Source organism: Callorhinus ursinus, unplaced genomic scaffold, assembly GCF_003265705.2.
Source record: "Callorhinus ursinus isolate GAN/ISIS: 27379988/994484 unplaced genomic scaffold, GSC_fseal_2.0 scaffold15, whole genome shotgun sequence".
Taxonomy (NCBI): domain Eukaryota; kingdom Metazoa; phylum Chordata; class Mammalia; order Carnivora; family Otariidae; genus Callorhinus; species Callorhinus ursinus.
In genome coordinates this window covers 18249044-18270981 of record NW_027397077.1, presented here as the reverse complement: position 1 = coordinate 18270981, position 21938 = coordinate 18249044, and the positions used below count along the sequence as shown (strand labels likewise).

The window sequence follows — 21938 nt, the reverse complement described above, 5'->3', positions numbered from 1 at the left end:
CCTCAACTTTCTCCCTGTTCTCACCCTCTCTTTGTCCTCTCCTCTGTGTCACACATGTACACTCCTGAAGATATTATGTCTAGTGCTTTTTAACTCTCCCTCCCCAAAAGAAGGAGAGAGAGAGGACTGTGTAGCAGGGATGGTTGAGCTTTACCGATCTCTGAATACAGCACTTGAGTAGCAGGCAGGCATATATTATGTAATAACATTATATATATATTACATATAATATATATAATAACATCATTGGTATAATGTTACACACACATAAGGCATTAGTGTACTTGGGGACATGTGGCTGGTTGGCCTTCCCACTTTGAGCAGGTGTTGGCCTTGCATATGTAACTGAGTCATGCTCTTTAAATTCTAAAGAAGCAACGTCATCCAATAGAAAGTACTTGTTGGTGGGGCGGGGGGTTCAAGCACATTTCAAGCAAAAGTCCGCATCCCAAGGAGGAATTCTCTTTAGATCTTATATTCAAACCTCTAACCCATGTGACTCCATTCCTAAATGAAATTTGCCCCATCAGCACAAGAGATTTTCCAACTCAGACATAAAATCTTATAAAATGTGCTGAATTATCGATTCCATCAGAGCAATCTTTCTGGCCCATAGCAACACATCAAGTAATATGCATTTCCTTTCTAAAATTTCAACATGTGTCCTCATCCTATGGTTGTTGACCTCACTGGGGCAAAAACATATTTCCAGATATCACACCCTTTGCAGGGTGGGTATGATACCAAAAAACCACACATATTATTGGTCTAATCACTCAGAAGTCTATACATAAGGAGTTACGGGTAGAATCTAAAGCCTAATTGTCTATGTTTGCCTAGAAACAACAACAAAACCCATCTCTTCTCTTATTCCTCAAAGAGAAAAATCTGTATAGTACCAATTTTGGAAATTGATCTTTCTCTGGGAAAAGAAATACATGCTTTCCTGCAATGCATACGTTTTATACAATTTACGTAATCTCCTCTTGGGTTCTCCATTCAGCACCTGGACTGAGCCTAAAGCACTTTGACTAGTGTTCCTTTATCAATAGCCTCCATATTCTTTGAGGTTTGGTAAGGAGATACTTCAAGCACTTCCATCTTTAGAGAGAGCAAAGATACCTTCTGATATTGTTGGGTTTTAGCTACATGTTTAGAAAAACAGAAAAGAAGTCAAAGAAGACCTCACTGATATATTTTTGCCCTCTCCACGCCTCTTTTTCAAATTAATAATAACCAACCTCAAGAAGCTTCAGTGCCCATTTGTAAGGTTGTAGAAACTGCTTGTTGTTGCTTCCTATCTTAGTCTTTGTGAAACAAACACTTTGATATATTTGTTTTAGCAGCGTGTCTGAGCCCCAGGGCATCAGGGCATAATTAGAAAAGGGGTTTGGGCTGGAGGGAAAGGAGAGGAAAGGGAAAGGCTGGGCTTTCATGATGAAGCAGTGACTATTGGATATGAGAGTCCTAATTACAGTGTTTAATTAAGGTAGAAATTATACAAGCTATCAAGATGAGCAAGCAGGGATGTCTCCTTTTGAGATGATAATGCTTTGGTGTTATCTTGAATTTGTAGTTATTAGCCACTTGAAAGAGACAAAGGAAAATATTCCGCTCTAGGATTAAATACAAAGGTATCACTCTAAAAGTTGTAAGGATAAAGAGTTGCTAGGAGAAGTCAGTTTAAAAGAGAGAGAGGTTAAGAGAGTGTGTTTGGCCTAAATGTTCTATTTAGGGAGCATTGCAAGGAACATCTACTAAGATATTCTGTCCCACTCTGGCCCTTTAAGCTCTCGTGTTTCTGGGCTGGAACAATTTAGTAGTAAGTAGGATTCAGTTATCATGCTTGTTTAAGGACATTTTCAGGGATCCATAATGCGGTCTGCAGGCATGCATCCATTTGGAGAGAGAGAATATATCATGTTTACGGTGCCTGCACCAGCATATGTGGACATTTGCATTTGGAGAGAAAGTATATTCCCACTTCAGCTGGAGTTTTACCCCTTGTTGGTAGTGATTGGAGCTTAAAGCTGGCTGTATGAAGAGAAGTGGACCAGACCCTCTTCCTCTTTTGAATCCATACATTTTCTTTCCCACCTGGGTTCTACACTTGATCACTAAATAGATGCAGTGTCAGAAACATATTCGTCACTGTAAGCCTTGAATTAATTTAGTAACCTGACCTTCTTGAAGAGATACCTAACCTTCCAAACAAGGGTTCTATGTCCCAGCTTTCAACATAATGTGGAGAACTGTGCTAGCAGGGTAACAAAAGGTCAGGAATCTGTGTGTTCACCTGGGTGTGTAGGGACAGTTGAACGACCCAAGGGATAAGTTTGCTTTCACAAACCACACTGCCGCTTGTTTTCTTTAACTAGATTATTCACACTTAATTTCAAATATCAAAATAAAATCTTTCCCATTAAAAACCTAGGACTTAATCATCTTCGATTACTCCAATAATAGACATTAATTCATAAGCTCTAGCCCGGAGGCATTTGGGGAATGGGAGGACACTCTGTGTAACTAGTAACTTAAAGGATAGGCAGCTGGGTTATGGTAGTTTCAGTCTGACAAAAAAAAAAAAAAAGGAAAGACACAACTCTAGATAAATTATTATTTGTGACATGGCTCAAGATGGGAGTGTGTGAGGAGAGTGAAGGTGACAGAACTGCAGCTGACCACGGTGACAAGGACTTGAAGAGCAGCCGATATGACATCTTTCCTTTTGTGCTGCCGAAAATGTCAACTTTGTGAAGGACAGTGAGAAAATGGTTTGCCGAAAACTTGAAAGGTGGATTCGAGAGATGCCTGCTGTGTCAGATGTGATATAGTCTGTTGTGGCTGAGAGACCCACTTCTGGTGGCAGTGGTGGCCTGCAGGTGGGGGAGCTCCCAGTCTCTGACAGGCTCCAAAAATGATGGCACAAGACCCGCAGATCGTCTCAGGTTTGCAGGATCATGATATACAAGAAGTGAGTTGTTAGCCAGTGTGCAGTTAGGTGGAACCAGAGACCCAGGACCGCATTTCCTTGTCGTGTGTGTGTGTGTGTGTGTGTGTGTGTGTGTGTGTGCGCTCGCGGGCGTGCACGTGTGATTCTAAAGCTAGGTTCAAAGGCATCAAACGCTTCTACTATGAAAGTCCATATCCCCTCCTTTTACTACAAAGGAGGAAATATGTGCTTTATGAACTCACATCAGTTTAGTATAAGGAACAAACACTAAGTCTGGATCATCTATCATCCAAGTTTTTTGGGGGGTGATGTTGGGAGCCTCAAAGAGAGGGAGAGGAAAACTAGAATCAAGGAAGCTACAGAAAAGTAGGAAACAGGACAAAAGCAACCCTTAACAGCACATTATAATAACCTAGGGAGCTTTAAAAGCAACAAATGCCTAGGCCCATTGCAGACGAATTGAATAAAGAGCTTGAGGATGAGACCTCTCAGAGCTTTCACATGGTTCTAAAGTACAGCCAAAAATTAAGCACTACTGACCTGTGAGGACAGTCCATTTGGTCAGGGCACAGGTGCTAGGGTGAGCAAATTGCACCTGTTTCTTCTATCTTTGCATTATTTACTCAGTGTAAAGGTTCCAGAAAAGAATGTCCAGTTTGCTGAACTTAGGTCATAGTCTAGCTTAGATGCACAGTGGCCATGAAAGGCAGGAATTGGCTTGTAGGAAGGCCCTTGGTATAAACAGCAGGAAAACAGGATCCCAATTTACCTGCCCGCCCCCCCAAGAATACCGACAGTGCGGCCAAGGTCATTCCTCCAAAGGACATTCAGGTGTTGTTAAGAGGTGACAGTGGATGCTAAGAAGCCAAAAAACAAGAGGGCAGAAAATGCAGCATTCAGGACACAGGAGGATGGGGGATTCAGGGCTTCTAAATACGTGTTCTAAGTAAAGACACATCTCAGCCTGGGATTTACTAGCTAGGAATTTAAAATCCAACTTTATCCCTCTTCTCTCATTCTTTGTGACTCCTTAAGTGTTAAAACTATGGAGAAAGGAACAAGATGCAGAGCCAGTTTTATGACAATTATAGAATCACCTCCAAATGTTTCCAGAAAGAAAAAAAAGAACAAAAACAAAAGCACGGCTTCTAAGAGACACCAATACAGTTCCTCTATTTATTTTACAACCAGCACTGCTTGGGATGACACCCTGCAACAGTGCAAACACCACTCTGGAAGGGACTGTGGCTTTATAAGGGGACCATTATACTTGGAGAAGGTCTCTGCTTCCAAACTCACTCCAATCCAAGAGAAATCGGTAACCCTGAATCAAACATACCTTTTCAGCCACTAAAAGAGCCACCCACCAAATATTTTCTTGCTCTAAAGCAGAGGTTCTCAAGGTGTGGTCCCTGAACCGCCCCCAGAGAACTTGTTAGACATGCAAATTCTTGGGGCTCCTGCGTGGTTCAGTTGGTTGGGCGGCTGACTCTTGATTTCAGCTTGAGTTGTGATCTCATGGTCGGCTCTGCAACTGGCAGGGAGTCTGCTTGAGATTCTCTCTCTCTTCTCCCTCTGCCCCTCCTCCCAGGCCCTTGTGCTCTCTCTCTCTCTCAAATAAATAAATATTAAAAAAAAAAAAGAAAAAGAAAAGCAGTTTCTCAGCCCCATCCTCCAGGGAATTTGAGGCATGCTCAGGTCAGAGGGTTACCTCTCTAGGAAAAGTATTTTATTGCTTCTGTGAGAATAGAGTCCCCCAAAATATTGAGCTGGGATTTTTAGTTAGTAGCTCCATAGAAATCTAAGCCTGTATAATTAACATTGACAAATTACAGGGATCAACAGAAAAGAAATTGATATTTGACAGAATGTTCAAAAATAATTATGTGAAACTAAGCCAAAAAAAGGATATTTTTCTAAGATTTTATTTATTTATGGGGGGGAGACAGTACAAGAGGGGGGAGGGTTAGAGGGAGAAGCAGGGTCCCCACTGAGCAGGGAGCCCAATGCGGGACTCAGTCCCGAGACCCTGGGATCATGATCTGAGCCAAAGGCAGTCGCTTAACTGACTAAGCCACCCAGGCACCCAAAAGAAGGATATTTTTACCTTTCAACTGATATAGTTCCAACCTGTGATCTTTGACAAATTGTATTATTCCTGCATGTCTCTTCCTCAGTTTGTAAAATAATATCCTCTATCCCCTGTACCATTTCAGCACAGTTCTGGCAGCTGCAAACAAATTTTCATTCCATGTCAAAATCGTGACTTTTTTAATCACCTATTTTTGTTGGTGAATTCTGTACTACTTACCTTCCAGACATAAAGTTAGTTTCATTTATTTTAAGAGAAAACCATTCACACTGACATAGGCAATTAAGAAGCAAATTTAAGAAAAGAATATAACAATAATTTTTAGTCATTTACCTTTTTTGAATAGTGAGAGTAATAGTGTTCAGAAAGGAGTTGAAGGAGAGATTGTCAGGGATGTGGAAGTGGCTGCTACCTTAAATAACCACAAATGTGAATCATCAGAACAAAAGGGAAAGAAATATAATCAAATTTCATGTTCTTAATAATACCCTTTGTGGTGAAGATTAACTGAGAAGGCCAGGCACACACTAAATGCTTACTTTTTATCATCTCAAAAACAAACCTAAAAGTTACTTTCTAATTGCCTAATAATTGCCTTAGAAGGCTTACTGAGTGAAGAATGGATGATTTTTGTCAGGGAGGTTTCTTCCTTAATAGCCACACATATCTTTGGGCTGCACATGTGAAATAGTTTTCATGCTTTTTCCTGTCATCTGTAAACCCCTCTCTGATTTGTAAATTATACTTTTTAAAAGATTTTATTTATTTATTTATTTATTTTTGAGAGAGAGAGTGCACGCACGTGTGCACGCTAACAGGGGGAGGGGCAGCAGGAGGGAGAGAGAGAGCATCTCAAGCAGACTCCCCACTGAGCATGGAGCCCCACGGGAGGCTCAATCCCAGGACCCTGGGACCTCAGCCGAAATCAAGGGCCAGTTGCTCAACCAACTGCACCACCCAGGTGCCCCTGATTTGTAAATTATATTTAATAGCATTTTTCTCTGGGCTAATTCCCTGCTCAGAAACAAAATGTTTAAAATGGTTTCCATTTTCCCAAATCAAGTGTGTGCATGCACATGCCAATTGTATAAATGTGTTCGGTGCATTAGTGAGCCATATTTTGTGTAAACAAAATCTAAATCTAAAAACCACTCCTAAAGGAAGTTGTAGATTATAATAGAAACAGGAGAAGTTACCACCAAAAACTGTCACATGTATTTTGTGGAGGCCAGTGAATTCATCCTGAGACTTAAATACAGATTCATGGACATTTCATGGTTAAAAAAAAAAAATGTTGTTAAATAAACTTTGTATATTAGCATTTAAGATTTTTCCAGAAAATATTAAAATAAGGGCATATTCACGGATTCCAACAGCCTACCTGATATTTGCCATTTGGCCTTCTTTCTTTAAGTTCAGGGAAGTGTGAAGAAATGGACTTTATACTATTTAGGGGTGTTTTTTATAATGTGGGGGAGGGGAAGTTTTCTTGTTTTATTTTTTCCCCCCATGTAGGGCACTTATAGTATTTAAAAAGAAGGGAAGCTGACCAATTAACCCCTAACAGGAGGTGCATTGCTATCATTTGCCAAGTCTTTTGTGCAGTCAGACTGGTCTAGTATACAGGATTTTCCCAACTTATGCTGGATCCTTGAGAAGGCCTATAAATAAGACCATTTGTTTGGTCTCAAGATGACTTGCATTTGCAAACTGAAGAATGTTCCAATAGAAGTTTCATGGTGACACACCAATCTGCAAACTGGCTCAGCCAGTAGTCAAAACAAGTCACTATGGGATCTGGGAAGCTGAAGTCTTTGAATGGGTCAGATTATCCTACGTCTAATTTGGCACAGATAAATTTGGGCTATAAATATGCAGCTTCCCTTTGTATTTTCAACTTGAATGGTCCAAAGCAAATAGGAAAAATGTGTGTGAACCTAATGGTGATTTAGAAATATGAGAATACTGTGATTAAACTGAAATTCACTTATTTTTGCTAGGGTCCTTCTTTTTATTAAAATGAGCAATAATTCACTAGCATTGATAGCATCATATGTGGTTTGTTCTCTTTTTTTTCCAGCTCTATTGAGGTATTAACATATACCATGTATCAGTTTAAGGTATGGCATGTGATGATTCAATATACATATATATTGTGAAATGACTATTAGGACAAAGTTAATTAACACCTTCATCCCCTCACAGAATTACCACTTTTTGTGTGTGAGTGTTAGCATTTAAGATCTGCTCTCTTAACAACTTGCAAGTATATAAATATGGTACTGTTCATTGTAGTCACCATGCTGTATATTACTCATCTTATAGCTGGGAGTTTGTACCCTTTAGTCATCAGCTCCCTATTTCCCCCACCCCTCAGGCTCTGGCAACTACCATTCTGCTCTGTATTCTTATGAGGATGACTTTTTCAAATTTGACATGTAAGTGAGAACAGAGTATTTGTCTTTCTCTGTCTGACTTATTTCACTTAACATATGCACTCAAGTTCTACCCATGTTGTCATAAGCAGGGTTTCCTTTCTTCTCTGCCTGGATAATATTCCATCACATAAAAATAGATATATTCCAAAATATATATATTTATCCATTCACTTTCTTTATCCATTCATCCATCAATGAACACTTAGGTTGTTTCCATCTCTTGGCTGTTGTAAATAATGTTGCAATAAACACAGGGGTGCAGATATATCTTCAAAACAGTGATTTCCTTTCCTTCAGATATATACCCAGATGTGGAATTATTAGATCATGTGACAGTTCTATTTTTAACTATTCGAGGAACCTCCATACTGTTTTCCACAGTGGCTACACTAGTTTGCATTCCCACCAACAGTGCACAAGAGTTCCTTTTCTCCACATCGTCACCAACATTTGTTGTATTTTTGATACTAGTCATTCTGACAGGTGTGAGGTGATATCTCACTTTGGTTTTGATTTGCATTGCCCTGATGCTTACTGTTTTTTTTATTTATCTTTTGGCCATTTGTAGGTCTTCTTCAGAAAAATGTCTATTCAAATCCTCCACCCATTTTTTAATTGAATTATTTGGGTTTTTGCTATTAAGTTTTATGACTTCTATATTTCTGCTACCTTTTATCAGATAGATGGTTTGCACATATGTTCTCCTATTCCATAGGTTTTCTTTTTGTCTTTCATTTTGTTGTGCAGAAGCTTTTTAGTTTGATGTAGTCCCACTTGTCTGTTTTTGCTTTTGTTGCTTGTACTTTTATAATCATCGCTAAGGCCAATGTCAAAGAGCTCTTTTTCCCCTATGTTTTCTTCTAGGAGTTTTACAGTTTCCTGTCTTATAGTTAGGTCTTTAATCCATTTTGAGCTCATTTTTTTGTGAGTGATGTAAGATAGGAGTCCAGTTTCATTCTTTTCCATGTGAATATCCAGTTTTCCCCAACACCATTTATTGAAGAGACTATTCTTCCTCATTTGTATCTTTGGCTCCCCTGTCAAAAATATTAGTTAACCATATATGCAAGGGTTTATTTCTGGGCTCTCAGTTCTGTTCTCTTGGTCTCTGTGTCTGTTTTCATGCCAGTACCATATGGTTTTGATTACTATAGCTTTGTAATAAAGTGTGAAATCAGGAATGGTGAGGTCTCCAACTTTGTTCTTTATCAAGATTACTTTGGTTATTTGGGTCTTTTATGTTTCCATATAAATTTTAGAATTGTTCTTTCTATTTCTATAAAAACTACAATTGGAATTTTGATAGGGATTGCACTGAATCTATAGATGGTTTGTGGTAATATGGACCTTTTAACAGTATTAATTCTTCCAACCCATGAATACAGGTATCTTTCCACTGATTTGTGTTTTCTTTAATTTCTTTCATTAATGTCTTTTACTTTTCACAATGTTTTTTAATTTGTTTCTTCACTTAATACATGAGTGCTTAAGTTAATCTGAACATCTATAATTGTAAGCTGGAAATTGAGTCACTTAAGAACATTTAACACTGAGAAAGATGGACGTTTACAAGGCACCTGGTTTTCATAGAAGTCTGTGTGAATCATTCAGGGGTCCCAAACCTAAGTGCCTATAATGAGGTAGGTACTACAAATTAGAGATGTGGACAGGTGAATGCCTGCCCCAGCTAAGGAAGAAGCTGTTACTTGGCACTCACCAATTAATGCCAGTTGTTCCGAATTTTCAAAAGAATTGCATTATAAGACTTTCCTAACTTTGAAAATGCTGGCAAATAGTTCAGAATCTTAAGAAGCCGTGAGCCAAACAAAAGGTCTAGAAACTTGGCCTTACAGCCACCAGTTTGTATATTTTACCATTTCACAATAAGTGAGCGACAGTTCTACAAATGTCTCCAGACCATAACCCCCCAAATACCCCATGCCCCTTAGTAGCCAGCGCTGAAAAGCAGGACTTCTCCTAAGGTCACATCGATCATTGTAGTTGTTCTTCTAAAATGGACAGTTTCCTCCTGCTAGAGATTTGATTTCATGGTGTCAGCATATGAGGTTCCCGTCACTTCATGACATGTCTTCTTTTAGGCCTGATGGAATTGGAACAGTGACTGTTGAAGAGAAGGAACGTTTCGAAGAAATCAAAGAGAGACTCCGAGTTCTGCTGGAAAATCAGATTACACATTTTAGGTGAGGATCTGGGGTTGAGGGGTTTATTAGGAGAGTGAGACCGGGGTGGGCCAAATAAAGGGCTTGATTTTCTAAGACTGTTAACCTATCAGAGACACATTGGAGATTTATGAATAACTAAATGGAAGCGAAAACCAGTAGGACAGGGCTCCATGATAGCCAGAAGGCTTTGCAATCTTAAGTGTATTTTATTTCCACTGAAAGGACAGAGCCCTTCTTGTGCAAGCTGACCCTGGTCATCAATCTATTCTTTTAAAATCTATTACAAAATTGAAGGTGAAGTTACTTCAAGGTTCCTAGATCAGTGATAAGTCCTGGGAATCAGATCATTTGAACAGGGAAGGAAGGCAGTGGTACCCACATGGGAGTCTCCACTTTCTCCCTTGCCTCAGAAACAGGACTAGGTGTCTATACAGGAAAAGACAGAAACTTAGATCAGACTTGGCAGATTGACTCTTCCCCACACGTGCAAGACAGCGAGCGTGTCCAAGGTTTCAGCCTTGCACCACATAGCCCACTTCTCCCTTGTAGCAAATCAGACATTTGTAATGCTGCACTGGTGGTTCTGGACTAGAAATCCTCAAATAGTAACTCAAAAATAGTAAGAACATTTATAATAACATCATAAACAGTTCCTTTTTATTAAACCCTTCCCATGGGTCAAGATACAGGACTAGAGGCTAGTTAGGCAGTAACTCAGTTTTTTATTCCCAGAACAACTTGGTAAGGTCGTTATTATAATCCCCATTAAATATAAATTAAACCAAAGCTGAGAGAGTTAAGGACTTGCGCCAGACCACCCACCGGACACCTGCATAGGACATAGTCTGAGTTTAAGTTGCCTCTGCTGGTCCCTTTGTACCATGAGGAACAGTATCTGGAAGGATCTGCAACAGCCTGAAAAACTCTTGGGAGTCCATGACATAGTTCCATCTGCACCACCAAAATCCTCCTGGACAAATTTTTATTGATTACACACTATATGCAAGAGGTATTGCCAATAACAAAAGATCCAATAACAATTAAAAACCACAGTCAAGGAAGGACACTTAGCAAAAGCATAAATTTGCTCAAAATACACTCCATTTCCTATAGTAATCCTTTGGAGACTTAGTAAGTGTGTTTGGATTTTAGCCTGTTTCAACTAATATTTTTTTACTGCTGGTCTCTATAATCATATAGAAGGTCACATGTGAGCTAACAAATGGTTTTCCTTCACAATAGAAATCTAAACAGAGCCTTATGTCATCACTCTAAATATTCTTTTCTGCTGCAGACATTTGCAGAGTCTCTCTTTAGTCATTATTCACACATACACATATATACATTATATACACACATATATGGTGTGAATTCAGATTAACATAACACAACGTGACAAAATAAAAAGCATTTTCTGTTCCTCAGAAAGAGTTGCTATAGGAATCAAATTGCAGCATATTTCATGCTAAAATATAATATATTTGGGCAACCTGAAGAATTTTCTCTTTTTTAGGTATTGCTTTCCATTTGGTCGACCTGAAGGTGCTTTAAAAGCTACTCTATCACTCTTGGAAAGGGTAAGAATGAAAGTAAAAGACAAATTACATAGATACAGACACGAACATAATCGTAATAAAATATTGTAGTTGAATGACCTAGTTTGTCATTTTTCAAGGCTTCGTTTACCATTCATCAAATACCAGAATAAATGCAAGGAAACTGCCAAAATTCTAGATATTTTGTCTCCAGACTCCCAAATAGTTAGCATATATTGAAGATATGTTCCTGGCCCTTCCCCGATTCATAGATGGGCTTTGCCATCCTAACTGTGCATTACAGTTCTGTGTTTTCTCTTTAACGATGGCTCTCAATCAATATTAAGTCACAAGGAGGCATTCACAACTCATTTTAAATTCGATCAATTTAAGAAATATAAATGAGTAACACATTTGGTTGAACCATCTTAATAATCATTTTTTTTTCCACCGAAAGGTTTTGATGAAAGATATCGTGACCCCAGTACCACAAGAGGAGGTAAAAACAGTCATCCGGAAATGTCTAGAGCAGGCTGCTTTAGTCAACTATACCCGGCTATCAGAATACGCTAAAATCGAAGGTAAGGCTCCCTTCTGCCCCCATTTTTTTTATTTAAATTTTGGTATGCCTCCCTGGGGAAGAAGAATCTGTCTTTTCTAATGGGCACCAGAAAAGAGTGGTCCATCTGAGTATGTTAAACTGAAACTTGAAAGCACTTGAAATGTGAACGCTTCCTTGGCTGTGGCCAAATAAATGAATGAAGAACAGGGGCGCAGGGAACAGTCTTTGTAGGGGAAGAATACTGAATATAGCATGTGATCAGATAACTAAGGTCCTCCTGAGAGTCTTTGTCGGCACTAAGTTTGCTCTGTGACTAATGTTTTCCTATGAAAGAGTTCTGTAGGATTGTTAACTTCTTTAAGTAGAGAAAAACAAAGCACTTTGGAGGTAGAACAAGCATGGAACGAAACAACATCAAGATTTTGCTTAACTCTTTCTTGCCCCTTGACAGTATCTTGTCTTTTGGTAACATTTCAAACTTGATGGCAGGTTAGTGTCCAGTTGTCTCTGATGGCTCCTGGTTTGCTTTAGATCTCATTCATTCTTGTTGCTCCAGACCTAGGATGGTTGTTACCACTGCCCTCTCAAGTTTTAGGGAAGCAGGCACTGATGACCAAGTAGTCACCCAAAAGACACTTTGATTAAACTCTACTTGAGAAGATATGGTTCTTTGGGACCTATTCATTTGCAAAGGTATTAATCACTTTTCATTGTTACCCTGTTGGCTGCTATAGGGTGATTTGAAAACCACACCCAACTTGACCAGTGGTGTAAGTGTATAAATGTGGAAGTTCTGTGTGCAAAACTCAATGTGTCCGCATTCTGGAATCTGATGTTCTCTCACATGTGAAACACTTGACTAAAACCAGCAAATGCCCATTGTCTGCCTTCAGGACTTGACTGGGGGAAAAAAAAAAAAGGTCTAACCAACCATCAAAACCCTATCACTTACCCTGCCGAAGTCCTTGTTTCCTTAGAGAATTAGGTTAAGATCATGTCAAATCGCAGTGTTCTGTACATTACATGTCCTCCCTCTCTCAATTTTGTCTGTCTGACAATGCAAATTGTGTACCAGTGGTAATGAATTCATTGCTATGCACCCAGGGAGAAACACTTAAGAATTGGGCACTAAAAGGATGTTTATCAACTCTTGACTTGGTAATGAGTGACAAAAATAGAGGAACAAGAAGATCATTAAAGGGCTATGTTAGCAAATCATTGTTCTAGCATTTACCTTCCCAGGACATAATGATTGGTTGTATTTGGTAAAGTCAACCAGGTACCTAATAATTCTAGGCAAGGCCAGAGATGGGATGGGATCAAGAAACGTTCGGTTGCCATGGCTGCTGCCTCGTAGGCCTTGGTCTAGCTATTACTAGTCTTTTGGTAAGATCTGCTCTCTTCTTTCAGATAAATATATCCAAAAACAAACTTTAAGATCTGTAAGTAAAAATGCATTCATTTCCAAAGTAGATCAGCTGATCTGTAATTTCCTTTTGTGCCTCAATTCTTCTTGGTTGTGTTAATTATCTTTTGCACTGTGACTTTTAGGTCTGGGGATTCTTTGAAGAAACCAATCTTTTTTTTTTTCCAACTCTCTTTTCAGAGAAGTACCTCATTCCACACTACCTGCTCTCTTCCGCTTCTCTCCTTCCTTGTCCGTGATTGGCTCAGCCACTTTGTGATGTTACCTCTGCAAAAGTGGCTGTGACACCAATTTCAAAGCATGCTGGGATTGTTAATTCAGACAACCCAACATCCTCTGGCTGCATGTATCAGGTTTTCTTTCATGAACATAGTCCACCGTAGGCTGAGACATTGCAGCTTTGAAGATATTACTACCAAACAACTTTCTTTTACAAGGTTCCAATCCTATGCTCAGAAAAGAAATCTTACATTTCTGCATTTGAGCCCCTCTGTGAGCACTAACAGCTTAGTCCCCTGAGAATTTTGGAAAGAAGTTGTAGTGATATTGCTGGAGACTATGTTTATGAAGAAATACCTCAAGAGCCTTAGATACTAAAGTCTGAAATCCTTAGTATCTTGGAGCCTTAAATCAATGAAATTCTGTTTCCCTTTACTCATGATGTTTTTGGTCATTGTACTCTTGCAAACAATTCTAAAGAGACGTGTAAAATCATGGTCACAATCTCTCTCGTGACTCACGGCATGCTGAATGGTTAATCCAGTAGATCTCCAATTTTGAAACTCCTTTTTCTTTTATCCTGTGTTTATCCCAAAATACTCTGTGGCTATTTTCCTTTGAGCTAATGTAACGTATTCCTCTAACCTATGACCTTTAACCTCTTTACCTCTGACCTAAGCCTCTTGCATGCCCAAATCCTCTTTTATAGGGAAAAAGAGAGAAATGTATGAGCATCCTGTCTTCTGCTTGGCCTCCCAAGTGATGGATTTAACCATTCGTGAGTACCTACCACCTCCTCGCCATGCTGTCTTCACTCTTTCTGTTTTCATTATTTCAAGAAAATCCAGATCCAAACCAACTCACTCTCCTTGCTTCAAGTTTTTTAGCATTGGCTTGTCTGTTGATTCTGTCTGTGAAACCCAGTGTGAGAAGTCCAGTCACTTTTTATCAGCCTAAAACAGGTTAGACAATTAAGCCATTTGTTTGTGGTAAACTCAGATTTGTCCGTAAGTTTTTCAGTTATTCTCTGTCTGTGACCTGAATGCATTTTTACTTTGCTTGTGTGTAACCCCAATTTGTAAAGTGCTTGTCACTGGTACACAATCAAAAGGTAGCCGCTAGGCCGGGAGCGATGCGTTAGGTGTCAGATAAAGGACAGTTGGGGCAAAATCATGCCTTCTTTACCATGTTTAAGATGTCAAACTATTTTGGGTATAAGATCACACAAGGTGGTCCATTCTCTGTAAAAATTAGATCTTATATGCCTCCTGTCTGTTCTCTTTCAAGCTGGGAAGCTTTTCCTTGTTCTCTCTGGAGATTTTGACTTGTCCTTGTCCTCTAAGCTCTGGCTAGAACATATGACTTAATTGTCACTTGGAGAGTTCGTGTATGTTTCATAGCTTGATTTCACATTAAACTTAATTTTACTAATTTTCTATTTGTGCAGCATTTTCCACCTCTGTGAAGGAGCCTTTTTTTGCTGGCCCCCACACTTCGGGGCGGTGGGAACCCAAGGGCAACCTTTTCCTTCCAATATCATGTATCACACATAAGTGGGGGGCATTTTGGTCCATTTGCTCATTAATCCTGCATATGTGTTCTTGTTTCTCTCTCTTCTCTCCTTGTTGTGCTCTCTCTTTCAAATAGAGAATCAAAAGGATGCAGGTGAACCAACTGTATATGCATTATAAACTATCAGGACTGTTGAGTTATATTGAGTTTCTGTTTTCGTTTTTGTTTTTAAGAGCTCCTTAACGTATGGACTCCCAAAGACTGATGTGGAGTTGCAATGATACTTAAGGAGTTAATTTGTGCTGTCTAACTATATCTCTTGCCCATTAGATGTTGACCTCTATAGAGCAGAATTTATGTAAAGGCATAAGCTTTGAAGGAACAGAACTCTGGTTTGCTGCGGAGCTTCATTTCATCTTCGGTTTCAGGATTCAGTGATTTGGCCTCATGTGCTTAAAAAAAACCAAAAGTTACTGAACCAAACTAACTCTTCCTCTTTGTTTTTCATTTATTTTTTCTGTTTTCTGCCCTAATGACAAGTTTGTGTTCTTTGATGAATGTTTATCAGCCAAGACAGACAGAAGTTGTGTCCATGTTGTTCTTGTACGTATTGTGTGATGAGACAGGATGCACTCAGAGGGTGGCTGAGCACAGGCTGTTGCTGGAGTTTCATGAGAGGAAAGATCTTAGAGAGTTCTCTGGCTTTGGAAATTTTCTTCTTGTTTGGTCCCCAAACTTCTGAGCGTATTTTGAGGAAAGCTTTAACTTAAAACTTTAATAAATACATGCTTTTGATCATTGTTTTTAAGTAAATCCTCAAAAGGTAATTAAACATATTTCATTTAATCAAAGTTGAATGCATTTCAGATCAATTCAGAAAGCAGTTTTGTGCACATGCCAAGCACCAAGCTAGCAAGAGGTATTTGAAGACTCACAAACCTATGTTCAAAACACATGAGCCTTTCTCTCCCTGAAAGAGAAGGTATTCATTCATTCATTCATTCATTCATCCATCCATCCATCCATCTGTCCATTCATCCATTCATTCATTTATTCATTCATTAGACAAGTGCTTAGTGGGAGCCTACCATATGCCAGGTACAGTTGTGAAAGCCAGGGACTAGTAAACAAGAGGGAAGTAGCTGTTAACTTTATGGAGCATATATGCAAATGGGTGTCTAAGTGTAAATTACAAATTCAGTACACGGTAACACCAATTGATAGAGTGATGTGTAAGAGTGCATTATCAGAAAACCATGGACGTTTCCACAAGGGTGGTGAGCTTGAATGCAGCTTGAAAGATAAATCAGAATCAGTGAAAGGGAGCTGAGATTGGAAAGTGGAAAGGTAACTTAGATAGAATATGTGCAAATGCATAAAACTGTATAGCTAATAGAAATAGTTAATTCTTCAAAAAATAGCTAATTCTTATTCAATGTGTATTATGTGCCAGGTATAAGTGCTTTATATGTATTAATTCATTTAATCCTCAAAACCCCTTATGAGGTAGATACTACTATTATTCACATTTTAGAGAGGAGCCATCTGAAGCACAGGTTAAAAACACACTCTTAGAAGAGTAAGTGGTAGAGCCAGAACCTGAGCCCAGACGGAGGCCACACTCTTAAGTACTCTGTAATTCAGTGTGATTGCAAGACAAGGTGCATTGATGGCAGTAATGGGTGCTGATGATGGCAATGCATGCAGGAGGCAAGGTCTCATATATGCCTTAATGATGGGGTTCAGAATGTATCTCATGGGCCAGAGGTTCTTAACCTGGAATCTATGCCAATGTTTGCATGCATATAGATTTTTCAAGGGACAAACTCCACAGGTCTCACTTCCAAAGGTGAAGGCTTTTTAAGCAAGGGAGTAGATTGGTAACTTACACTACAGAAAAATCATACTGTCCATACCATGATGGACAGAAAGAACTGGGTAGCAGAAAGAGAATAAAATAGACCTAAAAGGTTAAGGTCAAAGCAGAGATGGTTTGAAGCTTGGTATGTCCCAGACCTCTTCTAGGCAAAGCAGACCTAAATCACAATCATCATCGTAATTGCTTCTTCCCTGACCTTTAAATCTTTTTTTCTTACCCTCCCCCTCCCTCTTCAATTTTCTTAGGGGGAACAAAGCAAAAACACGCAGACAGGTGTGCAAAACCAACTGATGGAGGGGGCAGGGCACAGCTGGAGTCACCTGTGTAAATTGGGGTGGACAGCTACAGAGTTCTTTAGTCAGGCTGTGCTTCAAGAAGCTATGGGACTCGGCATATGGCATTTTGGTGGACTTATGTTTTCTGTCTGGTGGCATTATTAGAAATTAAATATTCTGTTTACTTACAGTATCTTAAAAATAAACGATGTAAAAGGCTGCTACTCTATGAAAGAAAAACTGTGACTCCTGCAAATGAATTCTATAATTTTAAATACATTTCGTTTAAACTGTCACACATTCTGAACCCAGTAAGCTCTGAAAAAGTCTACACTACTATTGCTGTTTTGCCTCAATTCTTGGCTAAATACTTGCATAATTTTCTGAGCATCATAAGGATTCTACTGGAACTTGAAATAAAACAATTTTTCCTTCACATACGCCAAGGAATTGTATGATTAGATAGATAGATAGGTAGATAGATAGATAGCCCACCTATGGGCCCAAGCACTACGCTGAGGACTTTACATGGAGGATTTAATTCAATCTGTACCTTAGTCCTATAAATAAGGCTTCATTATTGCTCCTTTTACAAATTCAGAGAGAATAAGTGACTTTCTCAAGAAGGATTTGAACCCAGATCTTTCTAAATTCAAACAACATCCCTTTTTGTTTCTTTCCACCGTGCAGCCTTTCCAACTTGGACAATATCCATTCATTCAGTGAATAAGTTCCAAAGTATCTACTCCAGGAAGAACACAAAAAACAAACAAACAAACAGAAACCAGAGCAGTCCTTTCGGGACCAGATCATTATCAAAATCCTTTCATTGGGAAGTCTTCTCGAGCAGCTGAGATTCTCTAAGATTGCCAAAGAACTGAGGACTTGTTTTTCTCTACAATTGACAGAAACTTGCTAGAGCAGGTCAAACACATCCAAAGGACTGCCAAGCAGATTCTGTAGTCAACACTTTGTAGCTTTTCCTATCTCCAGTCAAACTTCCCATAGGTCCAAGGTCCTGCACATATTCAGGAGCCCCCACCCCATGGCCCACCTTATCTTTCAGCCACAAGATAATGGCCACACCCATAATCCATTAGCTGGCATGAGTTTTCAGTATGACAGCTGATGATGTCCAGTTAGCATCCTTTATGTACAGCTCCAAGAAAACACTACTTCAGAACCAGCCTGAGCACTCAGGAATTGTTACACCAAAAACTTATATCCCTATTTTGGGTCCAATGAGTTTTTTTTTAATTCTTTAAGCCTCATTTTTATTTTCTGTAAAAGGGGCTGATAATGGTTCCTCCCCCAAAGAGTTACTGGCAAGATTAAAATACATATTCCAAATAAAGCTTTTAGCATACTACCTGGCACATAGTAAATACTCATTATATATATTAGTTATTATCATTTATTTTATTTAAAAAGAAACTTCTAAATCCAGGTGTGTAGTGTAGACATATTATTTGATTTCAGAAATAGAATATAAAACAATGCTTCTCAAAGTTCAATGTTCATACAAGTCCCTGAGGATCTTGGTAAAAACATAGATTCTGATTTGGTAGGTCTTGGGTGGGACCTGAAAAATCTGCATTTCTAACAAGCTCCCACATGATGCTGAAGCTACTGATCTAGGGATTGCAATTGGGATGTCAATGAAATCTAGGGGGAAGCTGATTTATTGTTTTATCATAAACTTCAAAATAAAACATTGCAATAAAGCTCTACATATATCTGTTAAATACCCACAAAGTTCCAGGAGCTCTGCCAGGCACCAGAGCAATGAGCAAAAGTAGCCATGGTCACTACCTGGGAGCTTATAATAAGGTAGAGAACACAAATGTAAAACAAGTAATTACATTCTGCTGACTATGATAAAGGGAAATGTAAGGTGCTGCAGGTAGGCAGCACAAGGAGATTTTACCTAAGCCAGGGTCTTTGAAGCATTCCCAAGAGGAGATGTCCTGGAAGTCGAGGGCTGATTCCCCAGGAAGAACTGTCTGGGGTATTCCTGTCCTCGTTGAAGTGTTTGCCTCTATTGACCATCCTTCCAAATGCCCCAAGATCCTGTGCCAGAGAGCTTGTGATCATATACATAAAAGCTTATTTGGGGACTTCATGGATATTTAATAATTAAAGCAGGATTCTTACTATAGCAAGTGACAAAAAAAAGAAAACAAAAAAACTAAAACAAAACACTCAAAAAGCTTAAGCAAGAAAGGGGAATTTTTTTCCCCATGTAGCTAGGAAATGCATGGAGGAGCTGGACTCAGGGATAAAGAATTTTAGTGTGTTTTGATCTCTCCAACGGCTGGCAGCCTTCTTTAATGTGACTGGGAGTCACGATAGAGGGGTTGGAAACATGGCTATAGATGGCACCAGGCTTTTATCCTAGCAGACGACCCTAGAAGAATAAGAATTTTCCTTTCCAGGCAATTGTATAATATTTCAGAGAAGGGCCTCATTGGCCCAGCTTGAGTCACATGTTAATCCCTGAACCAATCATATCACCCATGATCAAGTGGGGTGCTGTAGTTGGCCTGGCTTGGCTCATGACTGCCCGTGTATTTGTGGAAGTTATTGCCTGACATTCCCACCAGAACCATGTGGAGTAGAGAGGCAATTCTCCTGAGGAAGGTTACTGTACATACATGAATAACAGATGTCCACTACTGTGTCCATCCAAAATTAAGTTTATTTCTCTTGAGTGCAACAGTTCAGTCTTAACAGCAAAGCCTGATTTAGGGTACAAAGATACAAAACTAGAGAAGAAACATATTATAATAGCATTACTTCTTCCTTGCTGTTGCAATGTAATTTAAATAAAAAGTATTTTAAATGATCTTAAACATTTTTAATTGCATCAAGACACCCGAAGTTGTTCTCTGATTTGGAAGTTTAAGTTATAATGTTTACTATTCAGTGATTTAGTTTAGTATATTTGTTAAGTAACCAGGGGCTTTTGGTAACAGATAAAGTTATTGTATAGCTATAAGCATATTGCCACTACAGAGTATTTGTTTTTCCATGAAAGCACTGCATTGGGTAGAATCCACTGAGGATTTCCTTCCACCAATATTTGAGGACCTGCCCCAGGGTCCTGCCAGGAACTTCTTTAGCCCCTAGAAATACAAAATTCATTGGGCATAGGTAGAACTGACATTGAATATGATATGCTATTTTTAAGGGCCATATGTGCTCAAGTAGAGGTATCAACAGAGGAGGTGGACCTTTGTTATAAAGGCACTCTTATTATGGCATATGAAGGTATAGCTCTTGTTATGAAGGGATCTCGTAAAGGCTTCTGAGCAGGGGTATGACAGGCTCAAATGTGTGCTTTACGAGGTCACTCTGGCTGCTACATAGACAATGAACTGCAGAGGAGGAAAGGGACTAAAGGCTGGCTGGCAGTCTTTAGCAACAGTTGAGGTGGAGATGATGAGATGAGTTGCATGTCTACCCCCTCAGCAAGAATGTGGGCACATGACCTAATACAGTGGAAGAAAAAACCAAGAGACATTTTGGAGATAGAATGGATAGGCCATGCCACCCATGGCCTTATAGGGAAGAGACAAAGATGACTACCAGGAAAATAGTAGAGAAAACAACCCATGATTCATCCACATCTTTACTACCATATACTTTATACTGTGCTAGAGATGAAATCTCCTGAAAGGGAGTGATGAAGATGCAATGCATCAAGTGTATATAACAGATAACCTCACTGAAGAAATTATGCTGAATTGTAACCTTGCATTAAATGTATGGTCCAGTGAGCCATCATTTTAGAGAGGCAGGGTACTCTGGAAAGCCGACGTGGCAATCTACTTAGTTTTCTGTTCCTACTCTAGCTCTTGTCCCCGCCCCCCCCCAACTCCCAAATCATAGCAAACTGCTACAGGCTAGTTATTTCCAGTGATAGCATAATACTAACACTGGCATCTTCAGCAACACATCAGTAGGTTGGAAGTTGGTGGTAAGTGAGCTTTCCATCAACCATATCCATCTCTCATATGATATTTCAGGGACTGGCAATTCCCTCACTGGAAGCAGAGATGGTCAGGTTATTTAAGGGCTAATTGGAGTGTCTCTCGCTCCTGGATGCTTCTCTTCCTTGGCTTAGCTGAGCATGCAGAGGAATTCTCTTTTTGTTTTTTCTGCAGTCACATTTAACTCTCTCTCTGGAAGCCAAGCAGATTTAATTGTGTAAACATGAGCAATGGTAATTGGGTAAATGAAGTTGGAAACCAAGGTATGATGTTTTTGTTTTGCTCTGTGAGGAAAAAAAAATAGGGAGCTTGTTTTTCTATGGTGGCAAACCTCACTGTCAGAATTCTGGACAGGCAGTTGGCAGGAGGGAATCCCTTTACGAATTTTCATCAAGACCCACTGAGCTGAAATATGTATCGGCTGCCTCATGGGTGGGTTCTGGATCAGCCCGGGGACACTTCATTGTTTTATACACCACCAGGTCAAGTGTTTCTCTACACACGCTCAGCTATCTGGGTGAGAATGAGTAAGAAGTTGCCATGAGAATTGCATGCTCAGGTAACACACATTCACTGAAAGAGCCATGGGGATGCGTTACCAGAGATGTACCTAACTTACAGTACAGCTGTAAGTGGAAAACCAGATTTTAACAAATATATTAAAATACGGAATACTTTTTTATAAAGCATCAGTAGTTGTTTTCCTCTAAATAGCTTTAATTCAACACTGATTTTTCCAAATTCTACTTAGGCACAGTATTTTCCAAACAAAAGATTTAAATAAGAGGAGACTGGTAAATATTTTTTTTTAGTCCTACATTCAAAACACTGAGGTGGTCCCACAAGCAAAAGACCTCATCAACTTTCCCTTT

General features: G+C 39.3%; 1 protein-coding gene across 13 annotated transcripts in view; it reads left to right on the top strand.

Moving 5' to 3' along the window:
- The window catches only part of CADPS (calcium dependent secretion activator), a 472068-nt gene that overhangs the window by 345538 nt on the left and 104592 nt on the right, over positions 1-21938 (top strand). For 4 of the 13 annotated variants that reach the window (XM_073901486.1, XM_073901480.1, XM_073901485.1 and 1 more), the window contains exons 14-18: positions 9583-9684; positions 11180-11243; positions 11659-11782; positions 14118-14186; positions 15056-15073. In XM_073901486.1, coding sequence (XP_073757587.1) covers positions 9583-9684; positions 11180-11243; positions 11659-11782; positions 14118-14186; positions 15056-15073 — 377 coding nt within the window. The remainder of the gene's footprint in view (positions 1-9582; positions 9685-11179; positions 11244-11658; positions 11783-14117; positions 14187-15055; positions 15074-21938) is intronic. The other 9 variants (XM_025885231.2, XM_073901487.1, XM_073901483.1 and 6 more) reach the window with 3 other exon arrangements.